General features: G+C 36.9%; 1 protein-coding gene across 1 annotated transcript in view; it reads left to right on the top strand.

The window, feature by feature from the left end:
* Nucleotides 1-9,761: 9,761 nt before the first annotated feature.
* The window catches only part of ttyh2l (tweety homolog 2, like), a 32,097-nt gene continuing 20,513 nt past the window's right edge, over nucleotides 9,762-21,345 (top strand). The window contains exons 1-3 of the mRNA XM_042393127.1: nucleotides 9,762-10,114; nucleotides 15,231-15,403; nucleotides 20,444-20,555. Of these exons, the coding sequence (XP_042249061.1) occupies nucleotides 9,986-10,114; nucleotides 15,231-15,403; nucleotides 20,444-20,555 (414 nt within the window). The 5' untranslated portion in view covers nucleotides 9,762-9,985. The remainder of the gene's footprint in view (nucleotides 10,115-15,230; nucleotides 15,404-20,443; nucleotides 20,556-21,345) is intronic.

Below are 21,345 nucleotides of genomic sequence, written 5' to 3'. Positions count from 1 at the left end.
TTTGTATTTTTTTTTTTTTAACGACAGGCCTAACATGCAAATTATTATTTGTCTCTAGATATACTCATTATCTCTGGTCATGGCACAAAGTGTGACTACAGGAGGGATGGCTGCATGCCCAATTTCATTTGTGAGCTGGAATGGTAAGGGGATGAACCATTCTGTGAAACATAGGAGAGTCCTGCCACATTTATATCACTTAGAGGTAGATATTGCTATCCTTCAGGAAAATCAGCCATGGGTGTAGATTTAGGTATGGATGATGGGGACATGTCCCTTACCAATGTAAAGGTGTTACTGAATTGTCCTAGAACCTAGAACTATCTTGCCATTTTAACTCCACATAATGTTAACGGTAACCCCTGTGCAGAGTTTCCAGGTTTGTGTGTTTTCTGCAAAAAAGTGAGTTATTATGATAAAAAGTGAAAAGATGGTTGGAGGATACTCAACTTGATTACCTAGCAACCCTCAACTTCAAACTGTGCAATGAACTGTCGACTAGCTGCAGCCTAAGAGCAGCAGCAATAGTGGAGTCGGTGAACGGTGGAGAATCTGAAGTGGTTAATATTTACAGTTTAAACATTTCAAATATCACAGAGTTGAAAATGACTTCACTGAACCAAATTAACATCAGTTAGTTGATATTATATTTACATTTCAGGCATTAGGTAGGTGTTAGCTAATTTGTAATTGTGTGAAAATGTCTCAAATTGAATTTGGGTCCTTTTTAACCCTAATCCTACTGACTGGTGTACCCACAGACCCCAAAGGTATACTTTTTGTCATATCTCACAGGTTCTCATTTTTTTATGACTTTGTCATTCAATTTGTCCCTAATGACTTCATATTGTTCTCTGTTTCTGTTTTAATTAGTGCTTTTTAAAATTACCAGTGTACTGGGGTCCTGGGGGATCCCAGTCAAAAGCACCCAATTCTGCCTATGCAGTTTTAATAGATGGAACTATTTACTGAGTTCATGTTTGCCATGGGTCCTAATTTTAAAGTATCACACACTATTGCTGGGGTAGGGGCTCTCTGTCAGTCATCTTGAAGGAGACGGACACAGATGCAGCAGACACAGATTTCCTCATGTGCTCTGTCAACAACAAACACAAACACAATATGCAAATTCACTGTAACTTTCCTAAAATAACAATAATCTGTTTTTTTTTTCAGATGACATTAATTATATAACTAATAATGTTTAAAGAAGAAATACGTTTATAAATAAATTTTGCTATGTCGGTTGATTCTTACAGTAGTTTATTCTTGGGGTAGTCCTTGTAAGTTAAATATATTGGTAAGATGAGGGTTAAAGAGGGACCAAAAATGACACTGACAGTTTAGCTTAGCTAATAAAATTGTTCTGTATTTAATCCAAACATTAATCTTCTTTTAAATTAGTAGGAGAGATGTTAACTATTTAATGCCATCATTCCTTTTTCAAAAAGTGGATCACAAAACCTGCTCATAGACCTTGGCGACTCTTTTAGATAAAAAAATGTTCAGATTTTATCTCATCACAGATTGATCTCTTTCTAGAAATGAATCAGACACCAAATATATCATCATCAACAGTATGGGAAGCAGTTAAAGCATATTTAAGGAGCCATATTATTTCTTACAATGCATAGTTACAAAAAAATACTGAAATAATCGTGTTAATGAATTGATGAATAAGATTGGTAACCTTGATTAACAATTAGCAACATCCCTGTCAGCTTATGACATTAAAGAACGCTCACTCCTCCAAAAAGAATTTGACCTATGAACCCCACAAAAAGCTGGAAACCTCTTGATTAGGTCTTTCCATGCATACTATGAGCATGGTGATAAAACGGGGAGGATCCTTGCACACCAATTTCATCAAAAAGCAGCCAGTCAGGTGATCCCTCAGATCTGGGATGAAACTGGTATGGTCTACATCACTCTGCCATTAACTCACATTTTATGAGGAGTTATCGTAACTTATATACATCTGAATTGCTGAAGGATGATCACTTAATTAAATCATTTCTTCAAAACATTGAGGTCCCTCACATAAACCCTGTTACAGCAGCCAAGCTAGAGTCTCCATTTTCAATTGGAGAAATTGAGATGGCCATTAGGAGTATGCAGTGTGGAAAATCTCCTGGCTCAGACGGGGATCCAACAGAATTCTTTAAGAAATTTTCAAATCAGTTGGCTCTCATTTTAAACTGGCTCTCTGCCTGAAACACTACAACAAGCAACCATATCACTTATTCTGAAAAAAGGCAAACATCAACAGGAATGTTGCTCCTATTGTCCTATCTCTCTACTCAATGTAAGGAGCAAAATCTCTGCAAAAATGATTGCTCACTGTCTTGAAACAGTCCCTCAAACCATAATCTCACCAGACCAGACAGGCTTCATAAAAAATCAACAACGCTCTGTCAACATTGGGTGCCTATATAACATCATTTATGGTCCCTCTCCACCAAAAAGAAAAAAAAATGGAAGTGGCTATATCTCTAGATGCTGAAAAGGGCCTTTGATCAGGTGGAGTGGGACTATTTATTTCATACCCTTGAGAGATTTGGATTTGGGCCAAATTTTTTATCATGGATTTAAATTTTATACAGTTTGCCAATGGCAGCAGGACTTCTTTTTTACGAACAGGAGGGAAAAGACAGGGGTTGCCACTGTCCCCCCTCCTTTTTGCGATCACAATTGAATGTTAGCTATAGCTTTAGCTATAGCTAACATAGCAACAAAGATATTAAAGGTATTACAAGGGCAGGGGAGGAACATAAAGTCTCCCTATATCCAGATGACATGTTACTCTATCTTTCTGAAACTTCCTCATTTCTTCCTGTAGTTCTTAATCTCTTAAGTGAATTCATCAAAATTTCTGGCTGTAAAGTAAACACGCAAAAAAGTGAAAGTGATGTCCATAAATTTGGCAGCAAGAGAATCCACACTTGTTCGGATGGTGCCGTTTAAAGTGTGCATGGACAAAATAAACTATCTTTGTGTCTGGGTCACATACAAATTTAAAGACCTTTTTTCAGCAAATTTCAAGGAGGATATTGAACGTTGGGATCTGTTATCCTTATCTCTGGCAGGTAGAATTAACACTATAAAGATGAACATATTGCCCGAGCTTCTTTATATGCTTCAGTGTATACCAGTCTTTTTAACTAAAACATTCTTCATTTCCCTAGATAAAAAAAACTTTCTTCCTTAATTTGGAGTAAAAAAGAACCTACGTATACACAAAGCTATACTACAGAGACCTCATCAGCAGGGAGGACTTGGACTGCCAAACTTTCATTTCTACTACTGGGCAGCAAACATCAAAATGATTTCCTATTGAATGGAAAGAAATGAAGTAACAGATGTACCCGACTAAATTCTAGAGAGAGACTCTTGCGAGAACACCTCATTATTCACCTTATTATGCTCTAGTGTGCCATATTCAGAGCCTATTACCAAATGTACTCCTAACCCAGTTGTGATTCATTCTTTAAAAGCATGGAAACAATTCAGACAATCCTTGAGGTCTGTAAATTCTCAAAACTCGCTCCTATTGTAAAGAACCATGCTTTCCTGCCATTTGACAGATGCTGTATTCAGAGTTTGACTGAATCATGGTCACGTTCATTTAAAGCCATGTCCATAAATGGCTTACTTGCCTCTTTTGAGCAGATTGTTCAGAAATTCAATAACTCCAGGTCACACTTCTTCAAATACTTACAAATTTGCAGCTTCATATCTTCAAATATTACTCAATTCACTTCACAGCCCCCAGACACACTCCCAATCATTGACATCACATCATCCAGAAAGGGAAAGATAGGTGACATATACTCTTTATTAAAGAGAAAAATATGAAGTCTTAACTCCCTTAAAGGCGAGTGGGAGGGGGATCTGGGTATAGATATTTCAGAATCCATTTTAGTCAAAGATGATGGGGGAATATATTCATTTTCAATATGTATGAAACATGCTGTTATGCAGTTTAAAATTTTCCACCAGCTGAACTGGGCCAATGTTAAACCATCCCAATTCACATCCAATATAGACCCCATGTGTGACCATTGCAAGCAGAACCAAGCCAATTACAATTAGTTATACTGGGGGTCAGCTGACAAGTTTACATTGATATGGTAACCTTTTCTTAGTCATGTTGATGCTTTACCCTCCAATAACTTTATGGCTGAATAAAGTCTTTGGTATATATGTATGTAACTGGGAACGTTGGAAATGAAGCACTGGAAAGACCCCTGATATGTCTTAGTGTTCACATTTTTCTGCTTCCCACTCGCACTTGTTTCTATGCACATCAGTGCCCTAGATAATAGGGTGTGCTGTTCTACTGTTTTAACTATGATTATCTTACATTATTTGTATATTTATGTTTATCTTTTTATTTATTTTTTTATTTTCCTTGCATGGTTGAAGTTGTATACCCTCTGAATGTTATCATGGGTGGGGGAGAGATGGGTGTTTATCAGCCCAAATGTGTTTATACAGTGATTTGTCAAAGTTGTATTAACAAAACATTCAGAAATAAACTTTGTTCACAAATAAATATAGCAGTCTGGGTGGAGTGTCTTGGCAATATTAATAAATGCTCTATAAATGTTAGATGAGATATACTCTTAGGTAATGTATCTCCTACAGGACCTGTAATAAATGTAAGATATATGAGGGCACTTTGTTCAACTCTCTATGATCGTGCTCAAAAATTCAGCCATTTTGGAAGAATATATTTGAATTTTTGTCAGAGGCTTATGCTGCCATGATGAAGCCAGATCCATTGATAGACATTTTGGGTGCCGCATCGAATAAGGCCAGTAAATGCCAATCTCAGGCAGTTTCATTATGTATGGTATTAGCGAAAAATGCTACACTTCAGAATTGGAAAGAGGAGCCTGTGCCCACCTTTGAAATATGGCTTAGGGAACTGAGCAATGTATTACACTCAGAAGAGTTGAGACATTATTTAAACAAAAAGCCAATGTCATTTGTAAAAGTTTGGCATTCAATTAAAACCTTTATGTACAATATTGGCCAAGGATATTAATATTCACCAAATATCCTTATTGTGTATAAACTTTTTATTTATTTTTACATATTACTATTTCTATTTTTAATTATCTTTCTGAATGTCTCTGCTCTGTGTGCCTTGACTGTCCTAAGGTGTTTGTCATGTAGTATCTGAAGTGACATTAGAAGTTCAAAGCATCCTTCATAATAGAAAGTCTAATCCTTTTAACAGTTTTACAGGGAATTAGCAAACCCCATCGGAGGGGTAGCCGATAGTTTGCCTTTTTCACCTTGCGGTTTTTCCTCTTCACTACTCTTATCAATTATCAGTCTGCTTGACATAATTAGAAATTGTTAGGATATTAAGTGCACTGAATTAATATTGTTACTACAAAAGCACTATTATTCTTAATCTAAAATCAATGTATAATTACTCATAACAATTTCATGGAAGCAATGTTTGTCACATGAGTTTATCTGAACAACAAACTGTAAAGGCTCTTGAATGTATAACCCTGTTATGAAAACTAAAATAAATATTTGAAAAAAAAGAAACTGAAAAGCCTTTATTAACTGTATAGTTCGTGATGGAACAATAGTGAAAAGTCTACTCTTCTCTTCCTGAAAGTTAAGCCTTCTAATGCTCTGAGGGTACAGAAATGTTTACATTCAGGGTCAATAGAGTGTCTACACATAGACTGCTTGCTAAGCTCCTGTCATTTTAGTAGAATTTGGAGATAGTTGTCCATGTCAACAAATAATAACTGCAATTTTGCAAGCCATTGGAACATTAGTTTAAATTTTGGTTTTGCAATGTGGAGACTCCTACAGAAATGATTTCTAGAGTCTCTGCTCTATTTAATTTACAGTACAGACAGAGACAGATTGTAGTTATTCCCCATGCTTTTATTTATTTATTTCTAGGTCACCTGCATTGCTCTGACATTTCATTCTTGTCTCTATCCAATCACTCATAAAATAAATTAAACATCGTAGGCAACTTTTCATTAATTTAACAAAGCAATCTCCTACATGAAACATTACCTAAAAATAGACAAATCTCCTTGATCATAACATGCGGCTATAGCATCGGAGGGACCCTGGGTATATTTCAAAGTGGCAATATCCCAAGGATTGCTGCATTGATATTACACTTTAATGCAATCTCAGGAGCCACTGAGCAACCCAGTTTGATTGGATAATACCGGCACATTGAGCTCTCCGGCATAAATCTTCATTCATATGTATAAATCACTCAAAATAGAGCAAGCGGATTTGAGTCACAAATCCAAAAAAGCAATAACCATGAAGGAGGAAAAGTCCAATACAACACATATCCACATTCCACTGAGCAGTAACTGTTATGGCTTGGAAGTAGCCGTAAAGGAAGCAGAAGATAGGACATGAGTCTCTTCAAAACACTTTTAAATGAACCAATCATCCCTGTGATTGTTATGGAGACAGTCAATCAGGAGGTAAATTCAGCGCTTGTTGAGGACACTTGGGCACATGATGAGGAAGAAGAAACAACTATATAACTACAAGGACTCTGTAGAGTGTTTTTTTTTTTCTTTCTTTCTTTTCCATAGAAATAGCCTCTGCAAACCACTGCACACAGCCAAGTTGTGCCTGGAAGTGTCAAGGCATCTCATACATTTTTTATGCTATACATTGGGTATCTTGAAAGGTTTCATAAAAAAGCAGGTTTATTGGAAAGTCGAATTTTACTTTTCTGTAATTCAACTCAGGGGTGTGACATTATTCTCAAGGCAGTGCCAGTCAGCTCCGGGGTAAACGTGGCCGCTCACAGAAGTCAAGGTTGGAGTATCACCTGCTCCTAAAGGAATACTTGACCCACGATTTGAATTTCAGTAGGTTGCTGTGTTCTGTACAACATTAGAATAAAGTTATTGGAATATTATATGACTTTATTCCTTCACTACTCACTTTTAGTTTTACAGAGCAGAGTAAGTTATTTGACTTCAAAGCCTTCTGTGATATGTATTTCCTGTAATGTCAGTGCCCAAATGGCTGACCTTTATGGACAATATCGGCCGGTGATTTTAATATTCACCGAGAATCCTCATTATGTATAAACTTTTTATTTATTTATACCTTTTTTTATTTCTATTTTTAATGATCTTTTTGTTCTTCTAAGACTCCTTTTGATGAAAGGCCCAAAAGAGCAGTGGATCTGATCTGTAAGACACAGTTCATTAAGATTAGGTCTAACTTTATGGACAGTATTATGTATTTCTGTACAATGATGGGTTGAGATTTTCTTCTTCTCATATACACAACCAGAGGACACCAGTGGACAATGTAGAAGCTGAGGTTCTCAGTCAGACATAAAAGTGTTGGGCTGCCACCTAATGGTTTAACTTCATTGTCTGTGCATGGAAGTGTTCAATGACCATTTGACCATTTTACATTTTGTGGTTGCTTTTATTTGTAGCACTTTAAGTTGCCATAGCTACATAAATTCATAATAAATCCTCTACTGGAGCCAAACCTCAGTAGTGTTGGTACAATATTTTAGACACATATTTTACTAAATTGTAGTTGAGTTTGATTAAGAAGACTCAGAAAATGAACAACATTAGAAAGCAGGCCTTTAGAGGGTTTTGTGGCCTCACTCCTTAGGGTGCAAGCTCAAACTGGCATCAGTGTGATTTGTGGCTATGACATGTTGTGTCTGCACTGAGATAACAAGAATAAATTGACAGCAGGCAGTGAGGCTTGATACATGTAGTCTAAATTAAAGAGACACAGACAGAGGTGCTTTTATTCATGCCACTCCTTTTTTCACATTGGTCCCTCAGTTCAAACGCTGAAAATGATTGGCACTGCAATCACCGGAGAGTTTTCTGGCACCAAATCCAACTGTTTGTAAATGCAGAGCACAGTCAGAATTCATATTCATACAGTGTATTTCAAGTGTCACTTACTCAGAGTATTCAGACTCAGAGCACACACTCTAGGCTCTTCGGCCGTGGAGGTGCATCAAAGCATCTAAATAATTACAGCTGTAGCCATATGATATAAAGATGGTTTAGCTTGCAAGTAAACCGCTCTGTACTCCACGTAGATAAAACAACTCTTCCTCAGGGCAATATGCATATGACATATTTTCATATTTCCTTTTATCTGCCAATGGAGTCCTTTCTGCCAATGGACTTTTATTTCATTTTGTTGATTTCTTAAGGCTTGCTGTTTACATCTTACATATTATGATAGTCTCTCTGTAATTATGTACTGAATCTGCTGTCTTGACCAGGTCTCTGTTGTAAATAAGATTTAGAATCTCAATGTGGTTAAACAAAAGATAGAAACCATTTGTACAGTTAATTCTGAAGTTCTGGAGGAATCTTTTTTTTAAAAATTTTAACAAATAAAATGGACCTACTGTACGATATACAGCCAGATGCAATGTCATCACACAGGAGCTGTATATTTTCTGACTTGATCACTGGCTTTGTCATTATATGCTCAGCTAAAGTAGACTTTGCTTGATCAAGATACTGGCATTAAAATGTTCCCATTTCCAGGAATTTGACCACAAGAAAGCATAGCCTATTGTTGTGTTAAAGTCATACTTATAAACATGTATAGTATTATCATATTGACTTTTGTTTGATAAACATTTTATTAGCATTCCTTTTCCGTTACATTGTCAGTTGCCATCCGTAATGCCAGAGTTTACAGTATTAAGTGCATCTGCCTTGTTCAAAGACACTTCAAGATCATGATAGCAACATATTAACAACAGTGTCAACTTTCACCATCAGCATGCTCTTCTCAGGAATCGTCTCTTTGCTCGACATATAAGTAGCTGATTGTAACCCCTCTAATGCTGCTAATTGCTGTTTCATGCTGGGTTTTTTTCTTTTTAATTTTCCCAGCCTTTTTCCACATACTCCATCCTACTCAGTACCTCTCTTTCATGATGCACTGTTAGAGTCACTAATGCCACTGAATGCCATGGTGCATGAATTCACACAGTGATGCTTTTTTTCCCCTTCTGTGCTTTAGTAGTTTACTGGATTGCACTGTGTGTGTCAACATGAGTGAGTGGAAATGTGTTTCTCCACCAGAGCAAGTCCCTGTACATTTATTACAGTTAGTGAATTGATTCCAATACAGGTGTTAATGCAACTCGCTCCTCTGAAAGAAGTCATCAGACAGCAGAAGCTTACATATTGTATCAATGGATAAAGCATACCATGCTCATTACTGTTCACCTCAGTGTGCCTCATTGTCCACAAGAGGTCAGACATTAACAGCAGAAGTCATAAATAGTGCACTGAATACTGTATCCTTGCCTCTGTATGCCAAACCTAGTAGCCACAAATCGAGGCCAGACATTTTTTTCATTTTTCTATGTCTTATTTATATTGTGCAATCAAGATTTAGAGTTTCCTCAGGAAAAAAAAACAGTGATATGTGGAGAAGTAGGCAGGCTTATGTCATCCTTAAAGAGCTAAGTATGATGTGTTTGATTTTAGTTTTCCAGTTTGCAAATTCGTTAAAAACGTTTTCCTCATATTTTTTTTCCCAGTTCAGGGCCATTCATTGTTTACTTTTATTAAGTTAAGGTCGTAGCCTGGCCCACTTGACTGAAAAGTGGTTGTCACGCCTTCTCTGTTAAAGGAGGCAGCTTTCGTCACTCAACCCCTTCTCTCTGGCTTGGCCCGTTAGAAGCTGTATATGATTTTAGTAGTTGCGCAACTCAACAGTTTACATAGAACTATGGGAGCCGGAGTGATAAATAACAATGGTGAACCTTGCTCTGAAGGTTTAATGGCAAAAGAAGAACTTCCTCTTTAATATTCTACGTTCATTGATTAATACCACAACTAAGGTCGCGTTTATTTTATTTTATTTTACTTATCGCAAAACCTGGGATTATTAAAGTGTCAAGGTCTCAAAGGGAATCGTGCCGTCAGTGGTTCGCTGGACTTTTCAAGCAGGGATGGCCACTGCAAGGCTTGATTACGTTGCTCCGTGGTGGACATACTGGCTGCACAATTTCCCTCATTTCAATTTCTTTTTCCAGACGGGCGACAACACTTTTAGACCGGAGGAGGCGAGCTATCAGCAGGTTGGTAACTATACTTGTGCGTAAAAGCGCACGTAGTTTCAAAAGAATCTCGCCAGAATGTCAGTGATGTTGTAGACCGCCGACTTACGAAAGCAATGGAAAAAACAAACTATTTGAATGTAAAGTTTAACAAAAAGATTGAGGAAAATTGTAGAAAGTTGTGTTGAGTGTAGCTCAGTTCAGTGATGCAAGTGTTGGTCCTAATGTCAGAGACAAAGAACACAACTGCAGTTCTCACATGATGACACATGACCTGTATTAACTACCATGCCTATGAAATATCCCAGGTAGTAAACAACTATGCACTGATTGTATGCATGCATGTATGTACCGTATATATACGTATACATAAATATATGTACACACTGCTTTCAAAGATATAAAAAGTTTTTTTTTCAAACCTTATTCCTCATCACTCTTTAACAGTCAGTTTTATCCTACTGTGTGTATTCCCCCAACTGTGTAATTACACACTCATGCGGTCTGCAGTAGTTTACATAGCTAAGCTAAAAAAAAAGAAAAAAGAAAAAAAAGATAAAATAGAAAAAAAAAAATCATTCATTCATTCATTTTAGATTCGCACCCTAACACCATAAATAACACATTTCCTGTAGGAGAAGATGTTCTGATTTTTGCACTGTCATGTTCTTGGATGTCTTTTAAGTGAAATTCAGTGATAAAGTACATGACTAAAAAGAGGAAACACTTTTACAATTGTCAATATATCTTTTTTTTTTTTTTTTCAAAATATGTGTTTTAATTTCGCCTGGGTACATTACCATGGCCATTTGATGCCATGCAAATTTTCCAAACTGTCATGTTTAGTGATGGGGACTGACTATGAGTAATAATGGGTAAAATAGACTGTATGATGGGAAAAAAATAAAAAAATAAAAATATTGGATGCTCACGCTCAGTTATTGCCATAGTTTCCCATCAGGAGTCCATCACTTCATTGCTGCCTTCATATTATGGATGTTTACATTGCAATACAAAAAAGTCACATGGTCACGACAGCAGTTTGACAGACACACATTTAATTAAAAATCACTAATGGAGTTCATATGAGTCAAACTATCAACACGGTGCAGTATTTGACTTATTCAAAGTAAATAAAAGCATTTTCTAAGGTTGTTGTGTAACAGAAATTAGTTTCCTAATCTAATTTAGAAAATTGTTGAGATGTTGTTTTACTGTATGAGGCTAACATTGCATGCTAATTATATTTTAGCAAAATAAAACAACAGTCCTTTGAGTCCCTAAGAAATATAAACTCAAGTTTATAAGTGAGTGTGTGTGTATGTGTGTGTGCAGTATGTGGGCTTGTGTAAGTGCATAACCATGTGGCACCACAAGTTCCTTTTGCCCCAGGTCATCTATGAGTACAGAATCCGTTAGAAAGAACCTCCCTGTTCTGACTTGTGTCCTCCACTGTACCTTTCTCTTCTTGTGTCAAGGTCCATCTGGGTCATTGAATCCCAGCAGTGTTACACTGGCTCAGCTGAGCACCAGTCAGTGAGGAGTGAAAAGTGCCATGTTGGCGTCACAGAGGCTAAACTGTAGGACTTACACAGCCTCTCAAGCCTGAAAATAACTGCTGTTCTTCATATGATGTGTTGACACATCTGTTGCCTTTTGAAAAAAAAAGGAAATTGCAGAACAGCTATAGACACATTTTCTGAGGCTTGCTGTTTACTTTTTAATCTAATCAGACAAGCCTCCATATTTAGGCCTACTTTATACAAGCATCCTTTTGGGAAGATAAATGATCCTTCCGGTCAGTGACTGAAGATGCTGTAGCAGTTTTCTGCCTCTCTTTCTACCTCCCTCTCATGCATCCTTTGCCTTGTTATGGTGTTGCAGACAGTCGAAATTGAAGTGCCTGCATGTCTAATTACAAAACAATGGAGTGGAAAATTAGATGGGAGAGAGTGGAACTAGCAGCATTGTGCCTATGAAGGGCCTGAACTGAGTTATAGTGACAGAAAATCTAACCAGGGCTGAAACCATTGTAGACGCTACACACAGAGACTCTTGCCTCATGAATAGTGTCCCCACAAGACAATTGGTTTTTGAGGTTACATCATCACATCATATATATTAGTTTTCTTATGCAGCTACATTTAGATTGCTCATTTGGGCATGATTGTCATACATCTTTGACATTGTTTTAAGGCTGTCAGTCCACAGGTTGAATGTATGATGATCTAATTAACTAACTAACAAACTAATTCCTAACCTACCTAATTTGTGACACTAAGGGTGAAATTGGGCTCATCATGACAAAACTTGAAACAGAGTTTGAACAATGAAGGACTTTGTTAGAATATGCAAAATGGTGTAATTTAAATTCAGTCACAGTTTCAATGTCATCCAAATGGAATAATCAGTCACAGATGTTGTAGTATAGGAATAGCTCTGCTTTGTCATCCAGACCCAGACTTTCTGAACTTGTGAACAGAGCAAATCATTTGCAAGTAAAACCAAGGTCATGCTTTTCTCTGGATTGTCTTCAAACTAACTAAGAGCTCAATGTGTTGAGTTTGAACCCACTAAATAAATGTCCCTACATTAGTAATGATAAACACTATGGGTTGCCCCTGTTTGAATCTTTTGGTTCGAATACTGAGACCATGCAGAAAGTGTTGTGTCTGTAAATGGTTGCAAGGTTTGTTTTATGATACTGCTGTAAAGAGAAGCATCAATTGACGGGTCTACTGCCTTTACACAGTTTTGCAGTGCAGAATAAGCTACAGAAAACCGCAAGCAAATTTGATCAATAAGATAGTCTTACGTGGCTTCTGTAAAGAAAAAATGGTGTTATGTAAAAATTCCCCTCAGTATAATATGAGCCAAATAAACTATGTATTTTTTTCTGTTTTGGAGCATATTGCCTATTTTGTACCGCTTAACTTGCTAGAGAGATAAAAGAAATAACTTTGGAGAAAAAAACAAACACTGAAGGCCCATGGGGATATATCATGAAATAGTCTAAAACAGTGTTTCATTTAAAGAGTATCTATATACAAACTACCTCAATACAGTACTTCTCCTTTCCCTACGTCAGTGTTCTTCTGTTTCACTCCATCCCTTGGGCTTGAAATATTTTGTACACTCAGAAATCACAAGACTGAATGAAAGCCGTTGTGTCACATGACGCTCCCCTCCCACAGCCTTGGATCATTTCTGTTTTCCTGTTAGCCACAGTCCAACTTCTGCTATGCTACTTAGCAGAAAAGTACAGCTACTCTTTGCACCCAAACCCACCAAGGTCTTAGTTTCTATGCACTTTGCTGTAGGCAGCAGTCAGCAGTGATAATGATAATCATTGGATGAGGTAGCTACACACTAACCACTGACTTCAAATTATCTTTACACTTGAGTGTTGTTTGATAATGGTGAGTTGTTTTCACTCAGGCTGTCAACCTTTCAGGTGTTCGGGTCACCCAATCTGACACCTCAAGACCACACATAACAGCCGTGTGCCTCTTGAAAACTATTTGCAGGGGTGGATTTATTGATTTGGGGGCCCTAAGCAAACTCAGTCATGGGGCCTCCTTCGTGCCTTATTTTCACCCTTTCTGTATGTTGGTATTGGCGGTGATAGACAAAGTACTCAAAACTTTAAACTATTAATACCACACTAACAATACTCTGTTAAAAGTAAAAGTTCTGCATTCAAAACGTACTTAAGTGCAGAAGTATTATTAGCACAATGTACTGAATGTCTGTTCAAGGTGGAGCGCATTTTAACTGCTTTATATACTGCTGTATAGTTTCATCTATAGTAATGCATCATGTTTTATTTGTTGATCAGATATTTGTTGTGTAAAATCTTAATCTGTAAAGTAAATAGTAATAAGCTGTCAGATAAATGCAGTAGAATGACAACTACAGTGTTTCCCCCCAAAATAGAAGGAACTGATTGACCCTAGTAGAAGTAGAGTAGAAGTAGCCTATAGGGTTGCATAAAATGGAAATATTAAAGTAAAAATTTGCTACATGTACCTGATAACTGTAAGTGTAATACTTGAGTAAATTTACTTGGTTACTTTTCACCATATGATATGAAGGAGGTATCTGATTACCATGGATACAATCATTTATGGGGTTTTTCCTCTGCTTCTCTGACATAAACTGCTCACTGAACCAGCCAGTGAAAAGTAACTACATTCATTTACTCAAGTTAGGTAGTTTTACTTTACTTGAATGTTTTCATTTTATGCTACTTTATATTTATACTCCACTACATGTGATGATTAAGATTTTTGATACAAAATATATGAACTGATAAAATATGATGCATCATTACAGGTTAAACTACCCAGCAGTAGGCCTATATAAGGTAGTTAGAATTATATTAAAATTAATATTCAAATGTTACTTATAAGGTAATGTGTCGGTAATAATAATAATAATACAAGTAACATGTAACATAACACAAGTAAAACTTTAAATGCAGGACTTCCATCACTGGGACTGACAGGTTGCTGCACATTGTCTTCCTCTCTCCCTCTGTCCTGAAAGCAGTTTTCTTTTCTAATAGGCTACTAGTTGACACTCTATCTTCATAGAATGCAGCTTTTTCTTATATTATCATAATTCTCTTTGAGGGTTTGGGAGGGAAGAGGGTCAGTGCTCTCATCATCTAACAAGTGCGCCAATGTGACATCAAAATGTTAGTAACTGTGGTCCTGCTAGTTGTTTCAGGGGGAGCAACAGAAAAGCAGATCAACTGTTGGAGTTTTACAATGATTGTTTTACTTTTCCTCTTTGTTTTCCTTGGAAATGTGCTCTGTGATAACTCTGTTTCACTGTTCGATGTTGTGTTGAATTTCATGTTACCTGGAAGAGTTTCAGCATCCCTATCAACATGAGAGGTGCACAGCGGTCTCAGTCGTATATTTTTTTAATGTGCTTTTGGGACCTTTTGTAAGTATTTCCCCCTTTAAGTTGGGGGCCTCAGGCTGTTGCCTACCTTGCCGAATGCTAAAGTCCACCGCTGAGTATTTGCAGCTATAGTCTGTCCTTGGTAGACAAGTTTTTAAATATAAAAAGACATCTTAACTTTAACCGATGGTATTTTTGCCTTTCTCTCTCCACTCTCCTGCTACAGTCTCTGATCTTTCTAGCATGTATTGGTGCAGTGGGTCTGGGTCTGAGCCTGCTGGTTCTGGCAGTTTACCTGGTCTGCTTGTGTTGCTGTCGCAAGGACGTGGATGATGACGCCAAACGACCTGATACCTGCTGTGTAACCTGGGCTGCCGTCATCACAGGTCTCATCATATGGTGAGTCTGAATGGGAAAATAATGCTAATCTACTTTTCATAAACAAGGGAAAAGACTAAAAAAAAGCTGATCCAGACATTCATGAGGAGATTTTCTTCAACAAGGCTCCGAAATGTCAAAATAAATTACACTCAAAGCTAATATGAGTCAAATGACTTGGCATCTGTTGTTTATACCATACACAGTTTAAGCATATGTCAGATTTGTTAGTTTCCTCAGATTAGACACAAAAGTGTACAGTTTTGTAGGCTATAACAAAGGATGCTAATGTGCAGCTCCACTTCCTGCTCATTACCGAGGTACAGCTCTTTTTTTCTGAAGAATACAAATGAGACTAGTGTAGCTGACATATTTCTGACAGACCACATCACCAGCAGGGCCCCGATCAGCCTGCTAATCCTCAACTGAATGTCCAGCTGACTTTACCCACCAAAACTTTGACAGCTGATTGCCCCTCTGTCAAATTAGATGGTCTATTTTGATGATCCACCAAACCATCATGCTGCAGCCTTGCGCTGACATTTTAATAGTATACTTTTACAATATATTCTCTATTGCAATTAGCTTCATTGTTTACCATTAACTGCTAACCAGGCTGAATTATGTAAGTACTTGGGAAATACTGCCAGTTTATGCAAGCATTAATGTGCAAGGAGCTACCACAAAACTTACAGAGCTACAGGACATCCCTAAACATAATGGTACTTTTTTCTTATGGTTTCATACACTTTGACAAGAATCATCTGGGCAGAAATGAAGGAGAACGAGAACAAGTGAGTCCCCGAAAAGGCTTGATTGAATTTGTGTACAGATCCGCTTAAACTTGTGACATTTATCCAAGTGTTGGGCTTTAACTTTGTTAGCTTTCTGTGTCCATACACACGCCACTGCTACAGCACACTAGACCTGTTGTAATGCTAAGTGACTGGGCATGATGCTGTTTAGCAAAGCAGCTCTGTTATCTCTTTCCTTTCCAGACCTCTCATCTCTCTCTCTGTAGAAGCCTGTTCCAACGGACAATAATATATTAATTTCAACAAATAAACTACCACATATGGCATCCAATTAAATAATCTAGTCTTATATTAATGTGAGGTTGAAGAGACATTCTTTACATTACAGGTTAAGTTTTGTGGTTTAAAATGACAGTTGTATTGCTGCCTTTATGCCCTGCTTCTAATTTGACTTGCTAATAACAGAGTTTTGTGATGTGGTTACAAAATGTGAAGTCATTCATTCCTGGTGACATTTTTCATGTTTCACCTTATGAGCCCATTGACTGGCATTGCTACTGATAGGAGCTTTGAGCAGTAGCAGTTTCAGCTATTCTTGTTACATATTTCTGATGTTTTTTTTAGCTGGACTGGAACAATGAAGGCTTGTGCAGAAACACAAAGAGATGCATATAAAACGAAAATTCTTGTATAATATGGCACTAATGTTTTTGTCCTCTATTCTGATGGGTCATGGGATTTTTATTGGATAGAGATGTACTTTCATGTACCCCATTCACTTTGTCCAACTTTTAATTCTTTGTGATATTGGAGATGAATTACATTTCAGTGGTGCTGTAGAAGTTGAATAAAAAAAAAAAAAGATAAAAGAGCTGCTGCACCTCTCCAGATTATTATTTCTGACCCCAGGAGAGTGAATGAGGTAAATCAAGGTTAAAGATAGAAAACAAATCTAATATTGAAAAAGAAAACATCCTCCTTGTGTCAGTCTCTGTTAACCCTGATACAGTTTATTATAGGAGCAATGCACTGGTCTCCACAGCATCAAGGCATTTATTTGTTATTACTTGTTCCTCCAGTGTGGCCATTTGTTCATATCACAACATGATTTGAATACTAAGGTACAATTGTCAAGTTGTCACACATTATGTGAAGTTATCCAGTAGCAAATACACCATACTGAGCATCCTGGACTGCAAATATATACTAGTCCTATTGCTTATTATGTTGGTTTCTTTTAACACCTCAAGCTAATGCAGACAGCCTCCTGCTCAACCACACCAACACTAACACTTCCCTGGAGGCTAAACTGCTACAGGGCCAGAACAGTGACAGTTACAACAGTGACAGTGTTCAATTTTGGCAATTTTGGCATTGTAAATTGGCATTGAAAAAAACAGCCTGAACTCAAAAAGGCAACGCTGGCCATGAAACACTTGTATTGGAAAAAGCTGTATTGGCTCTGAAATGTATTGACAATTACAAAAATGTTTCACTGAAAAATAAAATACAGGCTTAAAAAATTACAATCGTATTATCTTATTTATATGTATGTATATATATATATACACCCTATATATATATATATATATTTTATATTTTTTCTTCATGTCTGTCTTTTTTCAGTGACAGTTTTTTTTTCACGCTGTCAATTTTTTTTTAGCGTCACTGACACCATTTTAGCATAGAGGGGAGGGCTCTTGCTGGGCCAACATTACCCAGTATGCCTTGCGGTCCAACTAAGATATCCAAGGGCGATGGTATCATGGCAGATTTGGAGCCAGACTGTAGTAATTTTTGTTCTAGCACTGTTAATATGTCACTTTATTAAGATTTAATATTTAAGTAACCATGTAGATTACCAATATGTCCCAACTGTTTGCAAATCTGCTGAGATGTTTTGGAGCCACTGGCCAGGTGAGACCAGAGTCATCTCAGCTGCTAGCACCTCGACTCTTGAGATGATCGGCCAGTCAACATCCGCTGTCATCCCAGGGAGAAAATGATCCAATGAACTGATCATTGTAGCTCTTTGGTGATTTACCACTGGCTCTAATGTCTCCACAGCAAAAACCAAAAACATCTATAATTTCATATTATGCTCATTCGTTTATTTCGTTGTGTTGCAAATCACACTCTTTACAGTAATATTTTTTAGTCATTTGGAATCTGTTTATCTTTTGCGTGGATTACTCTTCTTGACCTTTTACTCACAAAGCTTTTATTGTACTTACAGTAACATAACAAGTGTAGACTAGACCAGAATCTATTTATTCATATCGTGATATGTGTCATTATCAGGATATAAGATGTGCTATATCGGGATATGAGATTTTGGTCATATTGCACAGCCATGCTCACAGATGAAATCTAACAATCGTAGCTGCCACTGGAACTCTATATGTACAGATATCATCACATTTCAATAAATATAAATGTATTAAAATGAAAAGATCAGTCTATATTAAATTTTGTTTTATTTTAATTTAATTTATTTTAAATTTTGTTTATTATTTTATTAAGCTACATAAGTTTTTATTACATTACAGACTGAATAACATAATTTACTGCATCTCTCTGTCAATGAGGTTATTTTTTGTGAGAAAAAAAAAAACGTTAGTGGAGCTTTGAGCTGAGATTATTTTGTCACAGTACAGTCAGGTAGTTTTGTTGAGGACTTGGCAAGTTTGACTCAGGAGTACAAATTTCCAAGGACGGGAAACGCTTAATACAATAAAACAAAATTTAATGTAGACTGATCTGATGATGAGCCAATGTCTCCTTTTTCAGTTCAGGTTTTGTTTTCAATGCCAAATTTTTGTTTTCAGTGGCAAAATTGAACTGTCACTCTCTAGACCCGTAAGCTACAGGGTTAATGAAGAGCTCTTTGTCCAAACCACCTTGGATCAACTGCAACACAAATGTTTTGAGAAGCTTGAAGCAACATTGTTCAGTTTCCTTTAACTAGCTGAATAGAATCATGTTTATAACCACATCCATTCAGTTTAACTCGAAAGGATTACTGTAACTGTAATTTTTTTTTTTTTTTTTTGCTCATACTGTATTGTACAGGATATGCCCCAAGTGCCCCAAATCATCAACCACAGGGAACTAGTTTAATGGAGGGTGCATTGGTTTTCATTATGCTTACAAGGTTGCAGCAACAGGATGCTGGCGAACACAAAAAGACACACACCCACCCACATGCACACACACACACACACATGCATACACACATATCCACATAAGCATTCACAGTGACATATCACACATATGGGTCATTGTAAAAGTAAACTAGAATTAAGTTTCCCCTTTGTGTGTGTGTGTGTGTTATTCCGAAAACAAGAAAACTGTTCTGATCTACTGTCTGAAATGCAATGTCACTTGCCTATGGAAACTGCACCTAAATGCAGTCAAAAGTGTTACTAACCTCTGACCTTTGTGTAGAATGACCTCTCAGCAGTCAAGTATAATGAAACCGTGTCATTGTTCATATCAGTGTCGGCTGATACTGTAGCAGTAGGGCTACACTGACTGTGAAGGTTAAGACACTAATCCTCCTCACAGAAGCTTGGGCACAGTCTCGGACTGCAGGAAAGGGTGAAATATGGATCTCATGTATTCCAATGGGATACATTTCAGATGTCAAACAGAATTCTGATGTGGTTTTAGTTATGAGTGGGAGAAGAAATTCAAACATACTGCTGAAAATAGAAGTTTAGTATTTTAAACTTTGAATCCCAAAATGTGAAGAATAAGCAAAACAGATGGAGATAATGGTGGATATAGAGGATGAGCTATATGAGATATGACAAATATAGAAATGACATATTTCACACATCAGCTCCAGCCCGTATGGCAACAAGAAGGTGGAAGGTGTTTTTAAATAGAACCTGGTCTTATTGAAAACATCTAGCAAATACAAAACCAAGATGAAAATGACTCATAATCTATAAATAAATTTGTTTTAAAACTTATTATGTCTCTAACCAAAGGTGTCTTTTGTATTAATGATTTTTTAAAATATAGTTTCGGGTTGCAGTAGCATGTTTTAGTCTTAGTTCATTTATAATAGTAATAATATAGAGGATTAAAATTGAAAAAACAATAAAAGAACAATACAGTCTTTACCAGAATGATACATATTTCTCTAAAGCCTCAATGTCCCATCTGTCATTTCTTTGTCTTTCTTGTCCTCTAACAACCTTATGCAGTCCATAATGAATAAAGTAACATGCTGAAACAAACAGGGAATTAATTCTGATGATTTATTTATTTATTTGATCTGAATCTATCCTTTTCACAGTTCTGCTGTAGGAGTTGGTTTCTATGGAAACAGTGAGACCAACGATGGGGTGTACCAGCTGACCTACTCACTCTACAATGCCAATCGCACATTGGGTGGCATCAACAATCTGGTAAGAGGAGCATGCCAAGCTCTACTCAATTCTACAATTATATGATCTATAATCATATCTCCATTCTCAACATGAGCTGTGGTCACTGAAATGATTTCTATGAATATTAGTTGCAATTTAACCATTTTCTAATTGAATCAGTGTGAGTTGACCAGGCGATAAATGTGTCAGAGCTGTAAGAAATATGAAATATGAAATATGAAAATTCATAGTAACCGCTAGTCCCATGCTTCCTATAATGCAGCTTTTTTCAATTACCTTTTTTTTTTTTCTAGCCATGATGGCACAAAACAGGATCTGTTTTTGCTTACTGATCTCTATAAACAGATATCTGCATATGAATGCAGAATCTGTAGGCAACAGGACCAGATTTTGGTACCAGAAGTGTTCTGGTTCCTGTTTGTCGTTCAAGTAGTATTGACCAATCACGTTTGAGTGGGCTTTGGTTGCATGCAGATGAACAGTCTGTGTGGAGAGCAAAAGAGGCGGAACACATTATCCGAAATGCAATCTTGGAACCAATCGGCTATTGTCGCTTTTTATTTGCCTTTTTAATTTATCTGCATTCATATGCATATACCTGTTTATAAAGATTAACCGAAATGTGGCTGGACTGTCTGTTCAGATGACATAATCAGACTGTTAACAGCAAGAGGAAGTCTTGGCCTGGATATCCGTTATCCTGATCCACTGAGAAGGGTCTTGTAGACTTACCCTAACCCTACACAACACACCCACTTTACTACATGACACACCCACCCAATGTTGTCACCCTAATGGCATGTTACAC

This window comes from Thunnus maccoyii, chromosome 18, assembly GCF_910596095.1.
Source record: "Thunnus maccoyii chromosome 18, fThuMac1.1, whole genome shotgun sequence".
NCBI lineage: Eukaryota > Metazoa > Chordata > Actinopteri > Scombriformes > Scombridae > Thunnus > Thunnus maccoyii.
This window is presented reverse-complemented; position numbering and strand designations above follow the sequence as displayed.